This window comes from Cygnus olor, chromosome 2, assembly GCF_009769625.2.
Source record: "Cygnus olor isolate bCygOlo1 chromosome 2, bCygOlo1.pri.v2, whole genome shotgun sequence".
NCBI classification, from domain to species: Eukaryota; Metazoa; Chordata; class Aves; order Anseriformes; family Anatidae; genus Cygnus; species Cygnus olor.
Genome location: NC_049170.1, coordinates 38,076,337 through 38,102,968, shown reverse-complemented (window position 1 = coordinate 38,102,968; position 26,632 = coordinate 38,076,337). Strand labels below are relative to the sequence as shown.

General features: G+C 36.1%; 1 protein-coding gene across 4 annotated transcripts in view; it reads left to right on the top strand.

Moving 5' to 3' along the window:
- Positions 1 to 26,632, top strand: part of TBC1D5 (TBC1 domain family member 5) — a 320,152-nt gene that overhangs the window by 256,862 nt on the left and 36,658 nt on the right. For 3 of the 4 annotated variants that reach the window (XM_040546783.1, XM_040546784.1, XM_040546782.1), the window contains 4 exons: positions 3,985 to 4,070; positions 8,501 to 8,778; positions 12,944 to 13,009; positions 18,849 to 19,012. In XM_040546783.1, the coding sequence (XP_040402717.1) occupies positions 3,985 to 4,070; positions 8,501 to 8,778; positions 12,944 to 13,009; positions 18,849 to 19,012 (594 nt within the window). The remainder of the gene's footprint in view (positions 1 to 3,984; positions 4,071 to 8,500; positions 8,779 to 12,943; positions 13,010 to 18,848; positions 19,013 to 26,632) is intronic. The other variant, XM_040546786.1, reaches the window with a different exon arrangement.

The window sequence follows — 26,632 nt, the reverse complement described above, 5'->3', positions numbered from 1 at the left end:
GGGAAACACCTAGACAAAGAAGAAAAGAGTGTTGTGTAGGTTCCTCTGCTAGCACCTGCATGGAAACTTTTGCAAATAATGTGTATTCAAACTGTTAAACATTACGTTACAGCAGCAGCGTGTTTTTCCTGATAGGCTGCAGAGCAATCTGCCTGTGACTTGTGTCCCACAAGCTCGCTTCGCTGTATCATAGCAGCTCCGTCGGTAATCTTACGCAGGATGTCTCTGGAGGCTGGGGGGGGAAGGATTTATACTGGAGAACTTAAGTGTACAGAGCACAGTCCTTAGCTGGTGGGAATTTTAAGAGTTTTTCAGCAGTTCGTGTAAGTTTAGGGAATTTCTGCTACATCTGATGCAATTCTGACCCCATCCTCAGTCCCCTCACCCGGGGAAAGAGCAGGTAACCTGTAACTGAGCTCCAGCCCTTTTCCAGTAAATTCAAGTAGAAAGTCCCCAAAACCCCCCTGCCAGCCCTGGGAATCAGAGTGAGTACATCGGGTTGTGACTTAGAGTAGAAGAGGGATGACGGGGGCTCATACTTTATGGATATTTTCAACAGTGCAGTCAACCTGTAAATGGGGTAGTGATGGGCTTCTGTCTTCTAAAATTAGAAAGGGCTCAGAATCAGAAGTAGCTAAGAGATACCTGAAACAACTTAAGATACCTCTGTGGCTAATCCTTAAGAGACATACAGAATTTAAAAAAAAATAATAATATTTAAAGTCCGAAATCACACCTGTCTCTACATGTGCTTCTATAGCTGTATTTAGTATGTTGTCCTTCTGAAAGTGTAAATTTGGCAGTTTTCACCAGTTTGAGCACACTTTAGGTAGAAATGTAAGAATAGAAGAATTGTAAAACCAGAAGACTGCTGCTAAAAATGGTTGTGGGGAAGAAGGATTTGTCGTACTGGCACAGGCAGCTTTTCTCTAGGATTTCTGCACTCTGTTTCCCTAGAAGGGAAAACAAAGTAAATGTGTTAATCTGTTTAATACCCTACACAATTTATTAGGGAGATTCAACAAATTACTATTTTGAAGGGTTGATTTTACTGTCATTTTAACAAGATTTTCCACTTAAGAAAAAACATTTCATCTGAGGCACTAGTCAAAATACTTACATGATTTGAAAAAAATAAGAAAAAAAAAAAAAGGAAAAACTTTACTAGCCTAAGTAGATAAAAATATAAAGAGGATCATTCTAAATTGCACTGTTTAGGAAAAAATGTGGCTACTGTGAATGTTTTAGACAACAAAGCTGTATTTTGCTGTAAATAAATTTGTTTAATCTTCTGTTCTAATACTTGGCATGTAACATACAGGATGGATCAAACTGCACACTTAGACAGGGGAATTAGTTTAAAATACATACGGAGATGTAACCGTAGGTTTTCCTTTCTGCTTCTTATATCCAAATTACTGAAATACTTAAAATTAATGTAAGATTTAAAGGATGTTATCATAACAATATAACTCAGACCATAGTTTTTGCTGCCTGAAGTGCTGTTTTCCAGAAGTATTTAACATTTCTGTGGTAAAGTTGCACAGACGTTTTTCTGCTAAGGTATGTCAGGGGTTGTTTTGTTTTGTTTTGTTTTGTTTTAAGTAATGGACTTTCCTTGAAGGATATCTTTGTAGTGTTACAAAAGGATTTGTAGCAGTAACCCTTGGTATTTACTATCTTGCATTTCTTAAGTTGTTTTTCCAACATTATTTTTTCTGAGGGCTTTTTTTTTCACTGTATGTAATACTACTTTAAACTGCTTCTTCCTTTGATACTTTTAAACCACACAGGAATTTAAATAGGCCCCTGTGAAAGTAATGCTTGAGCCTCATTCATATGTTCGAGTTAGATCATTATTACTATTAAAGACTTTAAGTGCTTAGATAGCAGATCAGCCTTTCGTGTCTTGAATTGCATGTCATTTCTGCATAAATATGTTTCAAGAAACTGTTCCACATGATCTTTTCCTTTTTCTTCCTTTTCTATTTTTTTTTACAGAAGCAAAGTGTAATAATCTTTTTTTATTTCATTGGGAGGTGGAACAGAAATTCCATTGTTTTTGCCAAGCTTAAAATACATACAGTTATTGAAAACAGACTGCAAAACCAAGTAGCAAAGTGAGTTTTTCAAAAGGGGCTGCCCTTTGAATTAGAAGTGCCAGCTATTTTAACCATCTCTTATCTTCCACCTGATGGAAATGGACACCAAGTCACATGAAGAAAAAAGTTATTTAATTCATGGGAGAAAAGTTACACTGTTTGATTGCTTCCAGAGTAGTCACAGAACCATCAGTTATCCTCATCACGTCAGTTTGGATTTGATTATCATAGAAATGCATTGAATTACCAAACTAGAGCAATAGTAACTAAAGCTGATTCATTGTTATTGCTGTCAGTTGATGAGGACTGACTTACAAGCCATGAATGGGTAGAGTTATGCAAATATTGTTTTTATAACAAGAGAAGAAAAATGTACAGCGGCCATTACAATGTGGGTGGTAGAATAGACGAGAATTTTTTTAATGCTTGTCTAATAGCTTTTAGTTGTTGTTTCATTTTTTAATGAACATCACAAACAGGATATATTTTTAAAATGTTTAATGTGTTTCCAAAGAAAGGAAATGAGACATATCATACAAGATTAAGTCTGACTGCATGAAACAATCTGGAAATTCCCAGCTTTACATTTGACCCCGGAAATTTTGATACCTGCCTTTTGATACCTACCACCTCCTTAAGTCCTCCTCTCTCCTGTTGTACACATGCAATAGTTTGGTCGTTAAAATGCAACTCCTATACCTCCTCCAAAAATAAGAAGGTTTTCAAGGAAAGAGGGTTATCTGCAGTTACATGGAAAATGAGTTCAGTAAAACTATATTTGCTATTAACAGGATTTCAGAAGGCAGATCAGAATATAAGGCAACAGCCTACAAATTAACCAACCTTTGAAGCAAATACCTATAAAGTATTTTGGTCTGTTTTGTGCAGTGTATCTGATCATTACACTGAAATGTATCATTTTGTTTTTTCTTACACTAGAAATGCTTTACTTTAAACCATTTCTCCTCAAATTCATGTTTATATATATAAGGGGTTCTCTGTAGCTCTCTGCTATTTTAGATTAAGCCATAAGCACTTTTTTACTTCAAATTCAAAAAAAAAAAAGTTTTCAGATAGTGTCCTTCAGGTTGCATTAATTCAATCAAAATTCTTTATGTAATACTGTGCTCTGTGCTTCATCACTAGTCAGCAGAATATCAGCTCCAGAAAAGATGACTTCAGAGCTATTGGAGGCAGTGGGCTTCAATGAAATACTTTCATTTTTGCAGAGGTGGAAACTAACAAATAGCTTCTGGTTTCGATATTAATTATAAAAAATTTGTTAGGGAGATCAGCGCTGTTTGTGGCTTCCGTATTGAGCAGGGGAAAGTCAGAGAAACAGGCTCCGTGTGCCATCTAGTGGCTCTCGATAGCTTTCTTGGCTTAGCCCACAATTAAGCTTCTAATGCGCTCATTGCAATATGCAAGCTCCGGTTTGTCCTTAGTACTATCATTTTCTTTAAAACCATGTCATTTTACCTTGGCAATGGGAAAATTCTGTACCAGGGATAAAGGAGGAAATGAGATCAGTGTCTGAACTTTGCCAGATTTTACTGATTTCGTTAGAAGCAGTCTCACGGCAGCCAGCGATGCCCTCCCTGTGTGAAAAAACACTGATTTCTCTAAGCCTGAAGAGCTAACTGGTAACATTTGGTGTTATTTTTAAGTATTTTAAGATTGCATTTTTATGTAACTACCATTACTGCCCTCAGAAACCAGGATCCTGGGAAAATAAATTACTCTTTATATTTTTAATCTTCATTAATAAACATACTTCTTGTCTCTGCTTTAAATCTGTCAGAAAAATCCTGAATCCTGTACAGTGTTCTTTTTTTTTTTTAAGTTAAGGTAATGTTTTTTTGTTGTTTTCTTTTTTTAATAGAAAAATCCAAGACCAGTGACTCACCAGTTCCAACAAAATTTAGATTATTACAAAGCACGTGGAGCAGACTTGATGAATAAAACCCGGTAAGCTATTTCTGAAGATGTTTTCACTGAACTAATATCTTACATAAATAAAATGTTCCATAAGTCACTTTTATCCCAAACAAGAATTACATAAGTAGTGTTAGAAGCACGTGTGCTTAGTTCATGAAATTTATTCTGAATCTTTACCTTACTATTACCTGAAAAATGGAGGTTTCACAGATAGTGCTTTGGTCAAATCACTGGCTTCTTTTTTTTAAGACTAAGATGATTCATACACAGTGATGTGTATACTAAAAGCAGGGAGTAAAACATTGATGTGAGTTCTGCAGCTGAGATACTTCCAGTAGCACATCTAGTTGCACTACAGTTGTGTTACATACCAGTGTAACACAAGCTGTGTAAGTTAAATTAATGTAAATCCAGTTTGAAGGAATTTTTACTAAACCTTTTTGCAACATTCCTTCCTCAGTTTTTTTTTAGAAATGGCTTGTATCAATATAACTTTATCTGTTAATATGTAGTCTAGTGGTGCCTGTGGCCTGGCAGGATGGCCGGTGCTGATGGCAGGTGGCTGTTGCCTCCTCCTGGTTGTCAAAAGCTGTTGTATTCATTTAATTTTTTTAAATGGTCTCAAGACTTGCCCCAGATTAAAAAATAATAATAATTTGGAAATGCCAGAATAATTATTTCAAGGATTTTGGGTGGAAACAAGACATAAAGCCCAAACTGGAATGACACCTGTTGGAAACTTAAATTCTAAGGACACAAATAGCCACTAAATCTGTGAATTCATTGCACACAGGAGAAATTGTTTAGAATAGTTCAGATAGGGGAGTAACTCAAGAGAAATTTGTCTCAGCACAGGACCATTTAGAGTAGATCAGACATGGTAAATCTGGTTAAGACTAGTCTAGAACTAGAGATCTAGACTAGAGAGAGAATTGGAGGATGTAACATCAGGAGATGTTTCTGCATTGAGCTGAGAGATGGATTAGACAAGCTAACAGATCATTTTCCTCTTTAATTCCACAGACTCAATAATATATTTAAAATATCTTTAAAACTCTCTAACATGTATTGCTTCTATGTAAAATATCTTCACAAATCTCTGACATGTATTGCTTATTTTATCACATACAAAATTTTTTAATCTGTCATACTCATAAATTTATCTCTCATCTCTCATAATGGCTACTTACTGAAGAGATAAATGCCTTTGCATAAGGCTTGCTTAAAACAAAACATTTTTATCTTAGCAGAAAACTGCAGAGATTGAATCATCTTCCCACTGCTAGTTTAAAAATACACCATTCATAGTCAAGGTCAATGATGCTTATTGTGATGAAACAAAATTGTTTGCTTCATAAACGGAATTCACATCTCCTTGATATTCATATTTTTAAACTGATGCCTTACTTTTAAATGCATCTGCTGATAACTGTACAACATAATCAATCAGCATTTTTCTTGTAATTGTTGTGTATGTCTGATACATCTAGATGGCTAAAATGCAGACATTGATCCATGTTTAATGGCTGTAATCATCCTTTGTGTTAATATATCAGACATTTAAACAGTAAGAAATAGATACATTGTTCTTATTTTCCTGAACTTCAGCTTTTTTCATGCCTTCTCCAGAGATCTAACACCTTACTATTGTTCATTTTCTGAAGCTGCAATACAGTGAAATCACACAATGGATTGTACTTACAGATACTTTTGTTAAGACCGCCTCTTGACAAAAAATGTACATAACATCATTACTTATTTTTTATGTATGTATATGTGTTCTGAGTTGATCATTAGCGGTCAGTTCAGAACCAAGACTTACAGAGGTACTAGGAACTGCAATAACTATCCTTTCTAATTCTCAAATAATTATAAAGCATTATTGCATATTGTTGTCAAAAGCATTTTTCGAATTCGTGTTTTGAACACAATGGCTTAGAGAAGATTTTTGGTGTTTGTTGTTTCTGTTTAGTACAGTATCTCAAGAACTCTCTTTCCAACCATCCAAAAATACAAATAATCTGACTTTTGGTCTACATATATGTCAAAGCAGCAAGTTACACAGTGTAGAAGGAAAACCAATTCATTAGACAAACATACAGTTGAAAAAAAGCAACAAGCTGGTGGACACAAATACACAAACAGATGAACCTTAAAGTTTCCGTGATCTCAACATTATATTCTATTCTGTCTGCTTCTTTACAAAAGCTTTGTCTCAAGCATCTGTGGACCATCAGGATTTGACTGATGCAGTTAACTCAAACCATCCAGTGACTTTGTTGCTTATGTACTCTCCAAGAAAAAGCTCTGCTTCCAGTAAATACTATTTTTTTTGTGCAAAGTCAAGCTTTTTTTAGCTTATTGTCAAGGCTCCAAACTTTGAGGCAACACAAATCTAGGACTCAGTGTGCAAGCCATTATCTTCTTTGTAAGGTGATGGTTCAGGTGAGTGAGGATACATAGTACCCCAGTCCTGGGGATTAGTCCTGGTGGACCAAGGAGAAAACATATGCCAAATACACTAATGTTCATGTTCTGAATCTCAACAAATTATTACTGATATGGCCCTGAAATCAGTGAGACAGATTCATTGCAGACTATTGATATCTGCTTGATATCTGCTAAGGCAGCATTTGATATTTCTTCTTCCACCTTTAAAGCTACAATCTGTGTGTTCTTTATGGAATGGAGAAATCATTAAACAAAAGGCTCTGTGCTGATTCTTCTGAGGCCACATATATATGATGGAATCAAGAAAACCTCTTTTTTTTTTTTGCCTTAAGTGCCTCTGCATACCCTGGAGAACTGATTAATAACCAAATCTGCCAAATAGTAGCAGAGTAAAATTTAATAATAATAAATATTATATCATGTCCCCTTCTTAAAATCATTAGGACTATTTATTTTGCTTTTGAAACCATTTGGGTCCCCTACAGGGGCATTTTATAAACCTGCAATTACTCTTTTTGTAGTTACTTTGTCTGTTACTCTGAGGTGACTACAGAAAGACTTCTTGCAATATTGGTGGCAATTAATAAAATGGGGAGATGTGGAAACATCCTGTAGTCAATATTCTGCAATCATTCTCCACACTGCTGCTCTTTCAGAAATACATGACTTGCTCTCTTTCTTAATCACCAGTCTGTGGCAGGAGAGCCCTATCTCATGAGTCTGCAAGCTCACATACTTTCTTCTGCTTTCTCTCATTTTAATCTTACCTATCCTTCATCTAAACAACTCAACCGTTGTTATTTTCTGGTTATGTTCTATACACATGTATGTGTTCATATTGTGTATTTGAAAAAATACATACATATGGAGCCAGGAAAATGATATGAAAGCTAACATCAAAATTACTTTTTCAGGCGCGTGCACAAGTTACAAGTCACCTATATTAATTTGTAATTCATTTTTTACTCCAAAACATTGTGAAACTATTTTCCCCAGTAAGATGATTGTATTGTTTTTAGTTAAATATATTTCTTCAAATTTTTTAAACACAGCTATTTATATCACTGATGTGTAGATCAGTAAAATAAAACATCAGGAGTGGAAAGGTCTCTGTGATTGTGATAGATTTCTGTGCAGGGTATTTCAAGCATTAATTACATAAAATGGGAAAATATTGCATGAGCAAATGGGAATGGCTTTGCTGATCTCTGGGTTATGTGAACACCTACACTGGGAATTAGAAGCTGCTTTGCCTCTTTATTTTAGACAGATTAAATGGTTTGGTAATTTTCTCATTCTTAACGTTGCATGTAACTGAAGTGAATTAAATATCCACTGTAGTTAAAAATAAAAGGTAACAGTGATAAGAATCATGACCCAGTATATGTGTTATATCCTGAAGCCATTCTTCAGCCAAAATCACTTTTGAAATCAGGATTCCCTTTACAAAGCACTTGGCTTGAAATGACTAGTTTGGGCAGAGGGTGAAATAAGAGCAAAAGACATGTAGCTTTGCCGACTTAAAATCAGAGTCTGGTAGTAGTTTTATTTGTTAAAAGAAATGTTTGTGTTTGAGTTATTCTAAACATTTAAGAGAATTTAATCTAACAGAATAAATATTAAAGTAGTCTTGGAATAAGAAGTGCAGAAAGTCGAAGTTTTCTTATGTTTCTGACACTTCAGAGCATGGATAGCTTCTTGACACTTTTTTTCATTTAAGAAGGCAATTTAAGAGAAGTGGTGCAAAATTCTTTGTTTAGGTTTAGTTTGCATTTTTCAGGAAGAAAGGACCAAAAGACTTTGACCACTACTGGTTAAGAAAAACCTGCACCATGTTATCCCTGTGGCTCCTGTGTACGGTCCAGCGTGACTGTGATAAAATACGTTCTTTGTATTGCTCAAATCTTGTTTTTTTTTTTCCCCATTTTGAAAAACAATGCATGTATGCATTGCTGTGTCTGTCAAAACTGTTGGCAAGGATGTGATGATTTCTCTTTTCCTCTTTCCAGTGCCAGTGCTAAGGCTGCCCCACTGAACATCAACAAAGTCTCCAACAGCTTGCTGAATTTTGGCCGAAAGCTGATTGCTCCAGCTATGGCTTCAGGTAGTGCTGTGGGCCCTCCAGCCAGTGGGGGCAGCTTTCCTCCACCTGCAGCGCCCATCCGCAGCACAGCGGAAGCCCCACAGTACCACCACCACCACCACCAGCAGCACCACCACCACCACCACCAGGCGCAGCAGCAGAGAATGATGAAATCCGAAAGCATGCCAGTTCAGCTGGGCAAAGGTAATGCTGAAAAGCATGGCGATGCCACCACAGGAGGAAGTGTTGTCACGTGCCTCAAGGACTGAAGAAAGTCCATTTATTGATTTTCGATCGATGGGTTCACATCTGGAGGAAACAAAAAAGACAGGATTTTGTTAAGCAGGATGTTTGCAATGTAATGTAGAATTAGACGTTATGTCAAGAATGCACAGATACTATAGGAAGTTTTGAACCTTTGAAAAAAGTACTAACAGCAAGTTACATGAAACATACCAGCAAACTTCAGTGTTGCCGTAGACAGTATCTATCTTGCTATACGTTAATTTTGCAGTCTTTTAAATGCAATGTTTTTTTAACTGTAAGACTAATTTCATACAGGTGTTTTTTCAGGTTATTGGCACAAATCCCATGCATAACAATATTAGCCAAATATGACTGCAGGATGTTAGATCAATTACAGAGTAATTCTTAATAAACAAAATCTTATTCCCTCTAGAATGTGTGGAGCTTACTTGAGAAATTATTTGAACAATGACATATATTTGCCTTATAATAATTCGTGATGGCCCTCTGCACTTTTTCTATTTAATAAATACTTTTCCTGGAGCCTTTTTTTAAATATTTTTGAAGGACAGTTTATTCGAACAACAAAGTCAATGAGCTCAGTTTTGGTAGTTGTTCCTTATGCTCTGCTAGGCTCAAAACATATTTCTGCTTTTCATCTTCAAACAGCCTATGGCAGTATGGTCTTTGCAAGGAGTATGCAGAGCAATACTGTATCTGCTGCTTCTAGCAACTCTTCCAAAGTAACGGTTGTGTGAGGGCTGGTCAAGGTGCTGGTTGCACTGAACAATTGCATAGTATTGCATAATGTTTTTCACAAGATTTGAAAGCCTAAGAGAAAGGAAATGACACTTCCATAGCTCAGATCGATGGTTCTTTCTCTGTCCCATGGCACCCTTGTGGTCCAAACTTAGTCCTTGCATGACGCACCGCTTCTCCAAGAGATACTGAGTGAGCAGAATTCAGAGGTACAGCTGTTCTCACGAAGCAGAGAGATGCAGGTAATTCTGTAAGGGCCGCTACAGCTGCTTGGCAAAATCCAGATTTGTAGCTTCTCTCAGAATCCTAGAACCTCCAAAATGGCTCCAGCAAGGGTTTTACAGTCCCCAAGACTGTGCAAATGTGAAACTGAAATGCAGTAATTTCTTGCCGTACAGTGGCGTCATTTGGTTTTTATTTACAATTTTTGTGTACACTCCTGTTTGAATCCTTGATGCAGATCCTGCTTAAGTCAATGGAACTAAAATTAGGTCTAGAATGAAGTTATTTCCACAGTTTTGAACAGGTTCTTTTATTTGCTTTTTTTAAAAAGTTCCATAATTCCATTATCACATGCCTGATTTTATACCTTCTGGGTTGAAAAGTGGTCCTTAGATAGATGGTGATTTTCTTTTCCTTGTTTAATGTGAAAAAATCTGTAAGCACCGTCTGTAGGTGGAATCAGTCGTAGCTTAATACTGATCTAGCTGATCAAGGATGGCCCTGTTTATGCTCCTATATGTTAACAAAATTGTGGCATAGTCCAGAAACACACCTGACACTTTCCATATAACAATCAGAATAAAAACTGTGGTTAGGCTTTGGTGATTGTCATGCACAAGCTGTGCGCATATTTCTACATCAACAGAATATCTGTATTTGCTACAACTTTTGCAGACATAATTTAAAGGCAACAAAATGTAAATACACCTTCTTTAATCAGTTGAGATGACAATGAGTTTTATTTTATGTGCTAGTGCCATGTTTGTTGTTCCAGATCTATACAGTTATCAGTATGTTGCCTGTAGTTGGATTGAAATTTTGAATGATGGCAGCTAACTACTTTTGCAAGCACTGTAATTTATATTTTTTAAGAGATGCCCAAATGGCGCATAGCATCATCTCCGCCCATTCTTAAAAGTGAGTCTTTTAAGTTCTTTTTTGAGAAGACAGTATCATCACCTTAAGAAAGTACTGTGGGCGGTGGATCTGCAGTGGATGAGAGCACTTCCTGGCAGGTTTGAACAAAGCGCTTCAGGGGCCAGGGATTTAGGACAAACAGACATATCCAGAGAAACTCTTATTCCACTTACTCTGTTTGTACTGAACTCCTTAGCTTTAAGTGCCTTTTGATTTTGTGCACTGGCTTTTACTGAACTCTGGCTTCTGCTCTAGCTTTTGGGTTCCTAAAAGCTGTTTGGTATGGTTTATAACTATAAGGCTATCAAGTCACTGACAAGCTGTATCTAACTGTCTAATGTTCCTGTTCTTCACTGTGTTTTCAGCTCCCTTTAACCTCCTGGAGCTTGGTTATTTAGCTGAGATAGGCAGAGGCATGCATTTTGCATTTGAGTTGATAGTCATTTGCACTTCCAATTGATCTACTACTCACAGATGTTCAGTTGGACAATATACCCAAAGAATGAAATGCTGTACATCTGACAGGGATCAAGTCAGTAATGAAAGCTATCCATTTTTTTCATATCATATTAGTCCTCTCAGGTTTTGAATGCTCAAGTAGTGTTGATAATTTAAATTAACATGTAGAGTGCTGTAAATTTGAAGAGATTAAATTCAGTGCCTTTGTATGAAGTGTGAAGTCATCAGTAACAAAATGTCTTGAAGGACTGGCAAAATAATCCTATCCCAGCTTTAACAGCTCTGCTTTGGCACAGTTAGCACTTGTGTCACAAACCAGCAGCAGTGGCAGGTGTCACTCATGCATCCACCTCAAGGGGTGGCAGTTGCTGTGCTGTGTGAGGGATGGTTATTTTGTATCATCAGTAGGAATTGTTTCTCTTTCCAAAGTTTTTGCACTTGCTGAATTTCTTTAAAAAATGCATAAAATTTAGAGAACATACATGGAAAAACAGCAGACATACTTTAAAAAAAAAAAAACATAATTGCAAGTCTGTAATTCCAGATGAGTCTTCAACATTACAAATCACAGTTGAACAAAGTATCCAGACACCTAATTGGAAAATCAGTTCCTCCTAATAATATATTAATCCCATTCAGCCTGTCCTCAGCACAGAAGACTGGGTATCATTACTGATTACTTATGCAAGGTAGGCTGCTAATACAAAAAGGATTAAAATAGTCTTTTGATCCTTTTTGATCTTTCACAATGAAAGAATTCATTGGCACAAATGTTACATTTAAATCTAGAGTTCATTGGACTGTCAAGTTGAGTTTGTGGTATTGAAAGACAAAAATACTGAGAATGAAAAAATCTGGAAAAAAGAAAAAAAAAAGCAGAATTGTTGCCTTTGCATTTAACCAGATTCTTGAGCATTCAAAAACTGCATAATCTTTGATTACCAAATGCCAATGTGTTGCCAGAAGAATAAGCATTTCTCTTTCACTTCTTCCCTGATAGTGCAAGATACAGTTTTCCTTCTAGGTCCTTTCTCAATGAAAGCCAAAAGGATTTTTGATTTGAATGGCACTTTATCACAAGGACACATTAGAGGACCAGTTTGAAGAGGAAGTTCTGCCAAAACTCTGATCAGCTATTTAAAGTGTTTCCAGGCTTCTGTTTATTTTTATGAGTTGATGCTTCTGAGGTATTTGTTGTAGCAGGAATAGAATTTCCACAGTCACCTAATATGCCCTAACGAAATTATCTCCGTATGTAGAATTAGTTAGGAACTATGCCTAGAAAATGAGTATGCTCTTTCTGAAGGAAAAAGGATTTGTACTTACTGACAGCAGAACTAAAAATGAGTGAAAGGAATAAGATACTGACTTAAAATGTTTTTTTTCCTTTAAAAAAAAAATATATGTATATGTAAGTATTCTTAGGTAATTATGAAATTTTCTTCACACATGAACATGATACTGCCAAACAAGCAGAATGGCAGAAAAGCCAGAAACAGGATGTTTTTGCCTGTTTGTTGTAGACAGTTCAGATTGTGAACACTGCTGAAACCACTGCCTTTTTCCGTGTGCATGGAAGCAGCATGTAATACACTGGCTGTTAAAACGCGCCATTCGCCTTTGCCTCACCTCAGGGGGCTCTCCTACACATATATCCCGTTCACGCTGGGGCCTCGCTGCTGAACAAAACGGGAAGTTGCAGGTCTTTACTTGGGTGAACTGCGTGTGCTTGGAAACCCTTCTAACGTGTCTGTTTGTCCACCAGGCGAGGCGGCCAGGGGCAGCGATGCCGCGCGGCCTGCTCCTGCGCAGAACCCCCCAGCCCACCCAGGTACAGTTGCCGTGACAACGGCGAGTGGTTTCGTGCCTTCAGCATCACCGTGGGGCTGCCGAGGGACCCCCGCGGGTTTTCTTCATCTGTGGCGTCTCCATTCCCCGTTCATTGCCATTGTCCATCCACCAAGCGGCACTGTTGTGTAGAAGGAAAAAAAAAAGCAGCTTTGCTTCATCCCTCCCCGACTCTGCTGTGTATGGCTCTGCGGTCACGTTCCCGTATGCCAGCATTTGTCCTCGTTGACAGTCTGCACTTGCCTTGTAGTTTGTAGTCCATTTCACACTTCGACATGTGGGGCTATTTGACCATCAGCCTCCCGTTTAGTCACACAGCTTCCCTGTTGTTGTGTTTGGGGCAGGTATTTTGAGTCGGACGTCAGCATTAATGCTTTTAACTAAAGAGAAGCTTTCCTGCCTTGCTCTGAAATAAGCATACACATATGTGTGATGAGTTGGTTTGCATAAATTTTAGAAGTGCTGGAAGCCTTTGTTCCCATTTCATTGTAGGGAAAAAAAAAAAAAAGAATCTAATTTATCTGAAGTTTAAAAATTTTTTCTATAAAACTCATGTCATTCTTTTTGCAGATTTTAATACTCTACATCCTGACTATGGCAAATAGAGAGTAATAGATGAGAGATCTGAATGGTTCTGAATTATAGATTGTGCCTTGCTTCTGTTCTTCTTGGTATCTTTGTCCTTCACTCTCCTTATAACTGTGATAGCTATTCTTTTCTCTGTAAGGGCCAAAGAGAGAGCGAGCCATTGGTTTTGTATGCCACCTGTGCATGTCTCCTTTGATTTTTCCTATATTCTCCTATAGCTATGGAGTTAGAGCCCTCCAAAGATCATGGTTATCTCCCTTACAACTAAACTCAAACTTTGTAAGACTTGCAGTTCGCTTTTCTTTCATCATAAGTCTTCTCCACTCCTTTTGTCATCTTCTTTTCACTTCATTGTAGATCCTTATTATAGATCACATTATTTTTGAACTTCCCATCTTCTTCTCAAGACATTGCACATCTCCACCCTCTGACCTGCTGGCAACACCAACAGTTCAGTCCCTTTTCTCACTACCTCATCTGTGTATTTTCCAAATGGTTTTGAAACAGAGCGTTTGTAACCCTAATGTTGGCCCCAATAATCTTTAGCAACATGCAAGTAGAGAGTTAGAAGCCAGCACATGGAGGTTACACTGCTCCCTTTAGTCTCAGAAGGGTATGTATTTTTAGTGCATGAAGCCCAGTGCATCATTACTGTGAACTATTTATGGATTTTTGTGTGCATATATATATTTTTAAGACATCCTTTGCAGTAATGTGTTCTGACTACTGTTAACATCAGGGGTCCTTATCTCTTTCTGTGTTCCTCTTAAGCATTTATTTGATTTCCATTCTTATGGTTTCTTCAGTATGATTCATACAGGCTTTAGGACTTTCTGGTATGTGTTTAGGTGGTCAGAGAGGTGGCTTCTATCTGATCAATTAAAACATAATGTATTTATCAGAGATTGATAGAATGAGCAGAAGAAAATTAGTCTTAAGTGATGCTCTCGGGTTGTTCACTGAGCTGATGAAGAAGAATGAGATGTGCTTGGTTAGTTAGTAAATGTAGATTGTTGTATCACTTCGTGTATTTTGTTTGTGTGTTGAGGGTAAGAATTCTGTTTTATTTTTATTTGCCTTTTTTTACTGAGGAATATTCCAATATTAGAAACTCTCTCGAATGATCCTGAGCTATTGAGTGAGGAGAATGTTTCACACTACTGGTTAAGAAACATGCTGAATCAATGAGACACACTACAGAAAAGATACAAATGGCATTTTGTGTTTAATCCGCCTGAGACCCTGAAATCTCAGCATTGGTGTTATATTGTATTTTCAGTCTTACAAGAGGATTGTTAATGCCTCAAAAATTGATGCATGCATAATACATCTGACAGATTTCAGAAGCGCTGTGGTGACTTCAGTTAACTGTCCTTGCTGTAGCTCTGCTAAACTACTGTGTTGGGAGCATCACAGGTAGCTTTCTTTGTACAGTAGGGAAAATATGTTTGATTGGTGTGAATTGTCTTACAGCTTTCTTCTTATTTCCAGTTGTAAAACTGATTACTCCTTTGGATATTAGAAAAGCCTGTTACAGTACAAGAACTCTCCTTTATGACTTTCAACAAGCACACTCTAATTCTTCATATGTGTTATTCTTTGTCTTGCATAATTACTAATCACATCCCCTAAATAATCCATGTCTCAGTGTTGTTCACATGGTTGGGGTCAGCATAAAAATATAAGTTTCCTGATGATAATTTTCTCAAATTTGCTTACTCATGCAGCAGGTTAAGAATCCCAAGCTTTCTTGTTACCTTCCATTTGGTATAAAATGTACTTCTGTTTTAGCGTATCTCCATTTTAGTTTCATTACATCTTGTGTTGTTTTTATTTTTCATCTTTATTATATTTTACAGTCCATAATAACCTGAGTATTCAAAGCTCTTGGTGCTGTTTGAGCAAATTTCCTTTTACAACAGTTGTATTGTTCTCTCCACAAAATCCAAGCTATACATATTTCTTCTCTTGTTTGGTTATGCAAGTAGGTATATATTCTAGTCCTCTAAACTGTGGTCCATCTTTTCAAGAGTAGCTGTTTAGTAAGCAAAGCGTTTGCCACAGGGATACTTCTGTCTTTTCAACTTCCTATTATATTCTGGACTTTTTTTTTTGAAGAATGAAAAATAGAAAAAAAAATATTATGAAGCATTTTTCCCCTCATTTTACCAAGCTGTATTGTATCATATGCATGGGTTCATCAAATATATTTAAAGCATCTCTCTCTCAATGTTACCTGTGAAATTTTGCTACATAATCTGCTTATTGTAGATGACATGGGCTAAGCACAGATCATGCAGTGGAGAAGTTTGTGAAATACATACGTTGTTCTTTGTTTAACCTTTTTTTGTTTTTAACCTTATGTGGAAGTTATCTTCTTACTAGGATGGGAAAGAAAGCCCATTTAGTCTAATTTATATGTAAAACAATATTTTTTATTGTAGTTTATTTTGTACATCTTACAGGGTTTTTTTTTTTTGTATAGCATTTATATTGGCTACTTTGGCTTAGCTATTTGATTTTCTTTTATAAATGCTTTATTTGCTAAAATGTGCCATCTCATCTGTGCCAAAACTATTTTTAAGTCTTACCTAATGTAAAACCAGACTTACATTGTAAATTGCCAGTAAGAAATGCATGAGAAGTCTTCTTACATAAAGGCAACTGTAAGGATAATGGTGTTGCCAAGTGACATGATTTTATCCTAAAATCAGAAATCTTCTTAAAACTTCCTTGTGACTGAATTATTTCTGCTGTTTGCCATGCAGTGTTTTGTTCTTTTCCACCTCTAGAATTATTTACAGAATTGGAGATTCATGTTCATCTAATTAGTGCATATCCCATCTCGCTATAAAATTTGAAGGCAAAAGTTAAGTGAGCTCTTACAGCCTCCATTTCCTGCACCTGAAGGAAGCTGTTGAGACTGAGGGGTACATGATACGTGACTAGAGAATGATGATACGTGACTTTCTGAGAAGCAGCAGAAAAATGCGATTCAATGAACTTGGTGGGAAGGGAAGAATAGAGAATGGAAAAAGTTGTAGCAAGGAAGTCACAGAAGTACAACAAGCAAAGTGAAGGGGTCCAAAGAAGAGGAAGAAGTGGCAGAACAGTGTCCATAGGAGTATGAGAAGCAGGACATAAAGTGTAGGACAGTCATCAGAGAGAAGAGCAAAATAATGCAGGAGAAAGTAGGAAACAGTTTGCATGCCATTTTTCTTCCAGAAAGCTTTAGGAATATTAAACTCATATCCTTTCCTGGTTTTTGTCCTTTTTGGTCCGTTTTGTCACATGGTATGTTATATTCTTTGCTAGTTCAATCTGTTAGTCCTTTTTCTGAGGTGACATTTTAAATGGATCTGTATTTATTCCCTGTAGAAAATGTGAATTACTGTTTTTGTGTGGCTGTGGCTGTGCAATATATGCCATGTAGGTCAACTGCCACAGAGAATTTGGCTCGAGCTTTGTCTCCACCCTGCAGGTGGCCCTGGCCAAGCGTGACAGTGCTGATTTGCACACCACTTTGAGAACAGTTACTGCTCTAGATCTTAAATGACTGAATAATATTAAGATGTTTCTGTACGAGTAGTTCCTGCTAGCTGTTTACCTTTATTTAAGATGTTTGAACTCAACATACGTGGTCCCCTTCTGTATCTAAAGATGAATTTCTTTGTTTTCTGCAGCCTTTTCTGTGTCTATTTTCTTTCATTTCTTTGTCTTTTAGTTTTCTTATATACCTCCAGAAACATGGGGGAAGACCACAGTGCATAATGAAGGGTAGACTAACTCATTCCAGAAAAGGAGTTCTAGTTTTGTATTTTTAGAATTGGTAGTGGATCCACAATGACAAAAAGCATACAAAAACGTGTACTAAGTGCATTGGAAGGCCTGTGCAATAATATGTGGCATATCTGAGAGTAAAACTGGTTGGAGCAGAAGCAGTTTAGAACAAAGAAGGAAGAACCTCTGGCATCTGCAAGCCAGGTGGTTTAGAGTTTGATTATGGTCTTGAAGAGGAGATGAAATTGCACTTGTAACGTCTGGATGATTTAGTTTCAGTAGGTCATTCTTAAGGCCATAAAAAGTAGCATGAAAAGCACGAGCTCACACAAAAAAGGAAAGGAAAAGGGAGAAGCTAAACAAATTTTTCAATCAGAATAACTGACAAAACAGGAAAAGGGAAGAATTCTAAGCCTGAGTTTTACGTGGTTTTTTTTTGTTTGTTTGTTTGTTTTTCAGAATGGCAAATTCTGTACTTGTGTCACGCTGGATTGACTTCCTCAGATAATTGAAAGGGTTTTTTTGGAAAACTAGCATCTGTCCTAATGCAACATTTTCATAATGAAAGTTAATGAAAACTGACATATATATTGTTTTTTCTTCTGGAGTTGTTCAAATAAAAAGTTATATTAAATATTTCAAAACCCTCTGCCGGCCTCAACTGGAAGAAATGGTTCTTATCAAAGAATGTCTCATCACATACAGTGTCACGGTGAAATAGCTCAGGCATGTACCCATGTGTCCTCGCCATTAAAGTGGACAACACTAGATTCTCTAGAAAAGATGCATGAACTAGTAGTAATGAAATACTGAGTAGATTTCATCAAAATCTGTTAGGTGAAGATGGCCTTAAAATTTGAGGCATGAGAACTTAAATTCTATCTCAAAGTCAAGTTACTGTTCCCTGTTGCAAGTCTAGATACTGTCATCTAGATATTATATGTCAAACCCATTCTTGGAATCTGATGTTCTTGTTTGTTTTCTTTTGTCAAGTTTTAGAGCATATTTGTTGAGAGAAAAAGGATTTCATTTTCAGTGTTGATGACATGAGACTTATTTATTTTTGTTGTGAGATGTACTTTTGCTCATTATGCAGCAGAGAGAAGCTCCTCAGTCTATAGATAAAGTATATATACTGGGAAGGTGTATATATATATATATATTTATATAGATAAATATATTATATAGCATATATATATACTATATAATGTGCATTTGTGCATATATACCTATATATGCACTAAGATTTGTATTTTTCTTTCATACAAAAATCAAGTTCTGTGTATGTCAAAATAGTTCTTCAATCTCAGTGCATGCTGATACACTTCAACATTTCATTCTGCGTTGAGCTATCTGTGAATCTCAGTGAATATCAATAAAGACAAGGAAGTATTTACAGGGAAAAGAAACAGCGTGCTGATTAATTCTCATCTTACTTTACACTTGTTTTGCAGGTCAGACTTCAAAAAACATCAGTTCATCTCCAAGCATAGAGAGCTTGTCTGGAGGACGTGAATTTACAGGATCTCCACCTTTGTCTGCATCAAAAAAGGATTCCTTTTTCAGTACAATCTCTCGTTCTCGTTCCCAAAGCAAGACTATGAGCAGAAAAGAGTCTGTGAGTTCTTTAACTTTTTAAACTATTTTAATGTCACACTGCATTACTTGTTAGAGCCAATCATTTCTCTCATTCATTAAGCACTTGTACTTGAAAATGTTTCCCTCAGCTCAAATTAACAGCAAAAGCAGAAATAAGCTATTTAAACTGTTTCTGTTGAGTAATATCTCCATTATGGATTCCATCCCATAATCCTACTTGAGCTGAAACTGTGAAAGTGCCTTATGCCTTTGAGAAAGAGAAAAGAACTCCTGTAAGTTACTTTGCTTTGTTAGACTTTTGGTGTAACCCTGAAGTTAATAAACAGTTCAGTAGGGAGCATGAATGCTCAGCAGATCCAAACATGTCCATCTGTTATCCCTGAAATTCTTTAATACATACGAGATTTCCCAGTGTCTGTAGCATCTGTAGTCTGCAGTCACAGTTTTATTTCTCACACAGCCCTGACCTTCCATTTGGCCACAAGACATTTTTTATTTAAACAGAATATTTTCATCCAAGAAAATCAGTTTGAATTAATCATAGGTGTGTTCCAAAGAAATTCTCATCCAGTCAGTGATATTTTAGGAGCACTAATTTGGTAAATCTCATATGCCTTGGAGCAGGAGTATTCTTGTTTATTTTACATAACCGTTCCCCATTGGCTTTCTGCTGATTAGAACCCAGCTAGCATAGACAGAAAAAGTTGGGTTTTTTTGCGAGATGAAGGCAGGTTTTTTTCTCTCTTCCATTTTTATCAACGTATGTTCATATAACTTCCCATTGACTTCAATAAAAATGGATTGTAATAGCAATATTCCTATACTGCAGCATTCTTCAGGTATTCAGAAATCTTAGAAACAGAGCTAAATTCAGCGCAAAAATTAATCTGAATATCTCATCGTTTTTGTCCTTAAGCAGCAGAAACGTTATTAATAGTCACATTATATTTTCAATTTGATACTTAAAATGTTTTAATGAAATGCATAACTTTGCACATCCTTTTTTTTTAGTTTTTATGCAATAAAAAAGAAGGTTTCATTCTTGTTCTGTATTCTTCATTGATGCCTAAAGAAAAATTGTGCATTGTAGTTAGTTAACAAGAAGCCTTAATTTTGGGTTGTATTCATTTAAGATACATCAGAATGAATTTAAAGCTAAAACCAACTCTATATCTTTCTGCTTGTCCTTAAGAGTTGAAGAAAAATAAATATACCAATATTAAAATTCTCCTTTTATTCAGTTCAATAAGATCTAAATCCAAATTTTGTTTACAACTTTTATCCCAGCCAGGACTTAGGTTTTTTGCACTTCAGTAGAGTTTAAGAATAATTCCTCCTCAGTTCTCTAATAGGAGACAGAAGAATTTTTCATGATAACACTCAGAGTCAATTACAGTCTATTAATGATCAATACATTTTCAGATAAATAATTTCCCTTATTAGTGAAATTTTATTAATCTTTATCAAGGATTTTGAACAAAGATACTAATTGGAACACGTATGTAGTCCTTATGATAATTTTCAACAGATAGGTAGTCGTGATAATCTAAGCTGAGCATTGATTTTTAAAGACATTGTTTGAACTGTGATAAACTTTACATTGTAGCCTTGAATGACTGAACAGCTAGGAAAGGTTTTAGGCTACCAAAATCTATGTCTCCTTGTGTTTGTTTCTGACTGACTTTTGATATAGGGAAAAAAAAATTATAGCAGCTCTGATAGGAAAAGGTTTGTTTAAATCTATTCTTTAATTCTTTAAGATTATGTTGTAGTTTATATTTTCCTGTAAATTTCGTGATTTCTAGTGTTCTATTTAAAGAAAACCTCAAAGAGTTCTCATCCTAAGGTCCAGAAATAGTTGCATCAGGATTCTCCAGTCTTATGGTTGCTTCCTTTACAGCTGTTTTCTAAAGGGAAAAAAAAAAAGAAAAAGAAAAAAAAAACTTGAAAACATAATGGATTCACATCTTCATTTTATTTATAAAAACTGAGCTGTTTTACATTTTTACATTTTTCTCTAATAATCACTGAGATTATATTACTTAGCATTGCGGAAATTACCTTTGTTGGAACATGGCCATGCATCGATCACTTTTTATAAAGATGCTTTTAAAAGCAGTCATTCTGTGTGTAATGGATGAAGAAGAATCTATTTCCCGTTCATCTTTGTAATTCTAATTAATGTTCTTCTCAAGGAAAAAGTAGGAATGGAATGCATACATAAAAATATGTCCTTCAACGTGGAATTAAAAAAGGTGATTCCCACATACCAGAGGACATTCCTGTGGCATTGTCAAAGGATGAACGGGAAAGTCATCATCACCCGTATCACAGGTCCGGTTCTGGACTCCCCCATATAAGAGAGATGTGGACACACTAGAGGTTGTCCAACAAAGGGCCGCAAAGATGATGAAGGAACTGGAGCACTGTGTGGGTGACCGAGCACTGGAACAGGTTGCCCAGAGATGTTGAGTCTCCCTCATTGGAAATGTTCAAAAGCCACGTGGACATGGTCCTGTGCAACCAGCTGTAGATGGCCCTGTGTGAGCAGGGGGGTTAGACCAGCTGACCTCCAGAGGTCCCTTCCAACCTCAACCGTTCTGTGATTTTGTGACAGGATAAACTGGAATAAGACTTGTCTAAATTCTTTCTTTCCCAAAGTCTGTCCAACAAGTTGGACTTTCTTTGGAAGAGTTATAATCATAATACTTAACTTGATTCATTGCCTCCAGGAACAGGATGTCTCCATTTCTCTTATTAAGGACTTAATAAGATATTAACATTTGTGTTATATTTAGTCTTCTGGATTTTTTTTTTCCTCTCAAATCCAAAGATCAATTGAATGACATTTTTACTGCTGTTGACAGAAACAGATGTCCCCAGCTTTATTTAGTTAAGGAAGTGAATATATAGCCTCAGGGCTGAATGCACAATATCAGATCATATTTTGGCAACCGATGGCAGCCTGATGTTATTCACGTTATTACTGAGAAGCATTAAGCTGTGTGCTAATGTGAGACCCTCCAAAAGTGTTTGAAAGGTTGTTTTTTTGTGTGCTCAGCGGTGAAATACCTCTCTTCCTCCTTACTGCTTTCTGATAGGTTGCAATTTCTGGAGTCTCCTTCCCATAAATAAGAACAGGAACGTAGCAATATAAGTTCAGTGCCCATTGTCTTCTGGCTGGGTCAATCTAGCTGGAATAAAGTTCCAGAAAATCTCCACTAATAGCCTGCTTGCTGCCCCCTCCCTCCCAGCAGAGTTGGGAAACTGGGTGCATTTGTGGGTCATTTATTTGTGATTATGCTATATTCAGTACCCCAGCAAACATCAAGGACAGTCTCTTTTCAGCAAACAGAAAAGCTGATTAGACCTTGATTTTGGCAAATATGGTTGGCTGGTCTCAGTTTCTGGCAGAAAATTTTGTAAATTGCTTTCAGCCATAGCGATGTGCCAGAGAGGGAACTTCGAGTCAAACAATGCGACTGTTTTTATAAACTTTCACAAAACAAAAGTAGGATAGAGATATTTTTAACTGAAAAGAAGATTTTCATTTAGATGAATTGTATATTTTAATAATTTCTAAATTAAAGGTCTCAAGTTAAGAAAAATCAAATGATCCATTTGGAAAATATGTTAATTAAAGAATTCCAAATAAGGACACATTTCTAAGGAAAATCTGGAGAATTTTATTTTCTTTACTAAAACAGTTTACAAACGTGGTCAAACAGAATCCTCATTTTTAGCAAAAAAAAATCCTGAACAAAGTGTCATCCATTATGCTGTTTTTGATTGCACAGACTTTTTAATTAAATTAAATTTGACAACATATGCTATTGTCCCCACAAGCAGGTAAAAACAACTGTTACTGTCTGTGATTCACATTGCAGGTTTATCTGATTTGAAGTTAGTTATGAGTACACCTACAGATTAGGAAATTAATGGATGCCATCATTTTTAATTAAGTAGACATCTGCTTTACTGATTTTGGAGCCTCGTTTAAGCATACAAGCTTGACAGTTTTGCTCAAATAGAGGTAGTATAAGAAAATCAAAGGGATAATAAAAGAAACGCTAGAGAACCACACATAAAAACTCATGCATGCAAAACTTCCTTTGAAGAAGAGCATACCTTTTTGTATGATGTATGATAACACATCTTGGAGACACCTTTTATTCCCATATCTCTTTTCCTTGACTATTATTTTTTAAATCTCTTTAAAAGGCTTTAAGCAAAATATTTGTCAGTCCATACTTAATCATGATGAACATTTGTTCAAAAAATGTAAATGCTATGATGAAATGTCTTTTTTTAGTTAAGCATCATGGAGTGTTCCCTGAACACATAAGTGTCTGTGTACAACACCCAATTTCTTGGTCAGTGTGTATCAGGCCTAAAGTTAAAGGCATGATGATTGTTTCTCAGTGCCTTAGGTTTAATGAACTTCAATGCCTTAACATTTTACTTCAATTAATGTTGTAGGGCACATGCTTTTTTTTCTTTTGTTTTGATGTGGCAGACCAATTCTGACACATGAAAATTGTAATTTAGTACTTCAGTTCATCTAATTTTAGAGATGGGTGAAAAGAATAGTAAATCTGAGGTGCTGCCATGTCACGTGAGCACAGTTCGTAGAAAAACCTCTGAGATACTTTGGAAGTATGATGCTTTTCTCAGCTTCCTTCCTCAGGCACCCACAACATGCTGTGACTCAAATAAAAGAGCTGAAAACAATGCAAGGGAAAATAAGCTGCCTTTTAAAGTTTTTCATTAGAAATACTTGCAAGTTTCATATAATTTAGTAAAAAGACAGCTGTATGCATGAGTGGCAGCTTTGAATTCTAATGCTCCTTATCTTTTTTGGAGTGATTCATTTCAGGGAAAAGAAACTGTACGGTGATAAAAGCAGAAAGTTAATTGCTTAGGAAAAAAAAAAAAGAGATGAATAAAAATCCAAGTTGCTCAGCAGTGCTTTTTTGTCATATTATGAGCAATAAGTATGTATACAGAACAGATCTACGGGGTCATTTGGAAGTTTTTTTAAATGTCAGTGTAAACTGTTGTCTTTCTCTGGTACCAGAGATTCAGATACATGCAGTAACTTCTGCATAGAAGCAAATTAAAATTATATAATTGGAAAGAAGGCAGTAAGAGCTTTTTAAATTATTGGACAGCCCTGCATAACTGTCAAGGAAATTTTAAAATATATCAAAATCTTGAATTACTTAGAATATAAACAGCATTTAAAGAAGGATTAAAGTGACGTAGGAACCAAGAAACATGAACATTAACTCCTCAGCAATCATGTTACCAGCAGCACTGCAGGTACAAGAATTTGCTCTGTGCCTGCTCTTTCCACCCACTAATCATAAAGTTAATGTTTCAGCATCCCAGTGACAAAGGGAAATGCATCTGAGGATCTATACTGGTGGCTTGAGCTGCCCTTTTACTCCCTTTAAATGGAAATCTCTTCCCTTCATCTTGCTCTTTTAAGATGACAGCACAAAACTACTGTCCAGTTCTGTGAAGACCTCTGAGATCTGTACTGAACTCTCAACAAAAGCATCGACATCTCTCTAAATCAAACTATCGTTTTAGTTGTTTGGGCTTTTTGACTGCAAATGAATTGTGAAATGAATTGTAGGTATGCCTTTAAATATAGACTAGCTTGATTTTTGTTTTGTCTGTTTGGTTAAATGAAATCTTTTCCTATAAAAAGAACAGAACTTCTGTTCTTTTAACAACGTAGTATAAATGTTTACACTGGCATCTTTTTATTGTCACTGCATAATCACTATACTTAAGATTTACCTTCCTTAAACTCAGAGTTCTAAAAGCCCTAAATAATAATATCCTAATCTGGCATTTATCCTGAATCATGATAGGAGTCGCATCAAAGGTCAAATACATCCAGCCTGAATAGAGAAGGGTTTAGTGAAACTTTTTTGCAGCTGATGCCTAAAAGAATTTTAACTGAAGATGAGTTGAAAAAAAGGTATACTGTAAGAGTCCTTCATAAACGATTGTGTGCATGTTAAACTGTGTGTACGTTAAAATACTTATTCAAAAAGCTAAATTGAGAAGCATAATTATGTATGTATATTGTACTTAATTGACTCTTTCATTCAACCAAAAACTTCAGTAACCTAATACTGAAACCTGGAATATGAACTTTATTCATTGTAGAATATCTGTTTATTCATCATTCCGTATTCATATCCATTCAAGAATACTTGAAAGTGTAGTTCAAAATTCAGAAAATATTTTGCTTTTTTTTCCCTCTGTTCACATTTCTCTTACATTTGCTGTAGTAGGCCTATGCAGTCTTAAAGGACAGATAGGCAGAAAGCCACCAAGCTGTGATACCAACCAATAATGGAGGAAATGAAGCTCTCGTTTGCTTATGTGTTTATTTATAGATATTTCCAAAATGCTTACAATCATACCATTTTAATTAATATCTCAGTTTTATTATTTATGCAGAAATACTGCCTTATGATTGTGAACAACGTAAACAGCAGCACTGACAGAAACCTTTTATCAGTATTTCTGTTCAAAGGGATAATTTCTATTTCCTTACAGCTCTTCCTGATGTATTATTACCTGTTCACTTATCAAGTGAAGTACTACAGATTTTCTTAGTTGTTCAGTGCCCACCCATGCACAATCAGTTATGCAAGTTTTGTTATATTCCATAGATCTTCCAGCATTTTATGGATCTTGTTGTTAAACTGTCTCTCTGCAGTCCCACAGGGCAGTGCCAGCAATCACAAGTCCCTCAAGTCTTATATTTGCTTGAAAAAGAGTTTTCCTTCCATCCTCTCTTTCTTTGTCCCTAGGTAAGAGCTTTCACTGTTAGGTATGTTCAACTTCCTCCATCTTCCTGGTAAGGAGAGGATATCTGAGCATAGGAGTAGCATACTTTAAAGAGGAAAATATGCCCAGGTTAGATGAATACAAGTCCTGCTCGTACACCAGCAATGCATGTGCTGGTTTCCAGCTCTGCAACAGCAAGGCTGGTGCACCTGGAAGCAGCTTCAGTAAGACACTCACCGTTGGAAGCTGCTTTGGGAAACATCCAAGCCAGTAGTCCTTTGCCACTAACATTTCTGGGCAAGGTGAAGCATGGCACACTAAGCTGACTCCAACAGAGTGATCCTGGCAAATAGGCTTTGAATTGTTTAAGATGTAAATTCAACAGCAGGGCCTGGTGGTTAGAAGCTGTGAACCAAAGTTTCAGCTAGTTTCAGGATTTTAATTGAAATTAAATAGATCTATCAGAGGGCGTAAGAGATCATCTGGGACTACATCTTTTGCTTTTTTTCCAAATGTCACTATATGTAGATATTTCAGCTTTGTTTTAAAAGAAAATAAATCATATACATAAATAATTATAAATTAACAATGAAATAAATATTTCCCTTCAGTCACTAATCATTTTGGTGGAGATTATAAATTAATATTTTTATTGTGCTGTCCCAATATGAGCTGTTGACTGGTCTGCTCCGTGCTAATATATTCGAAACGGATCCACTTTTTCATAAAGCTACAGATACGTAGTGCATAGAAATACACATATATGTATTTCACACATCTTCAATTTTAAAGACAGTAAGAAATATGTATTTTTTCTTCCATTTGA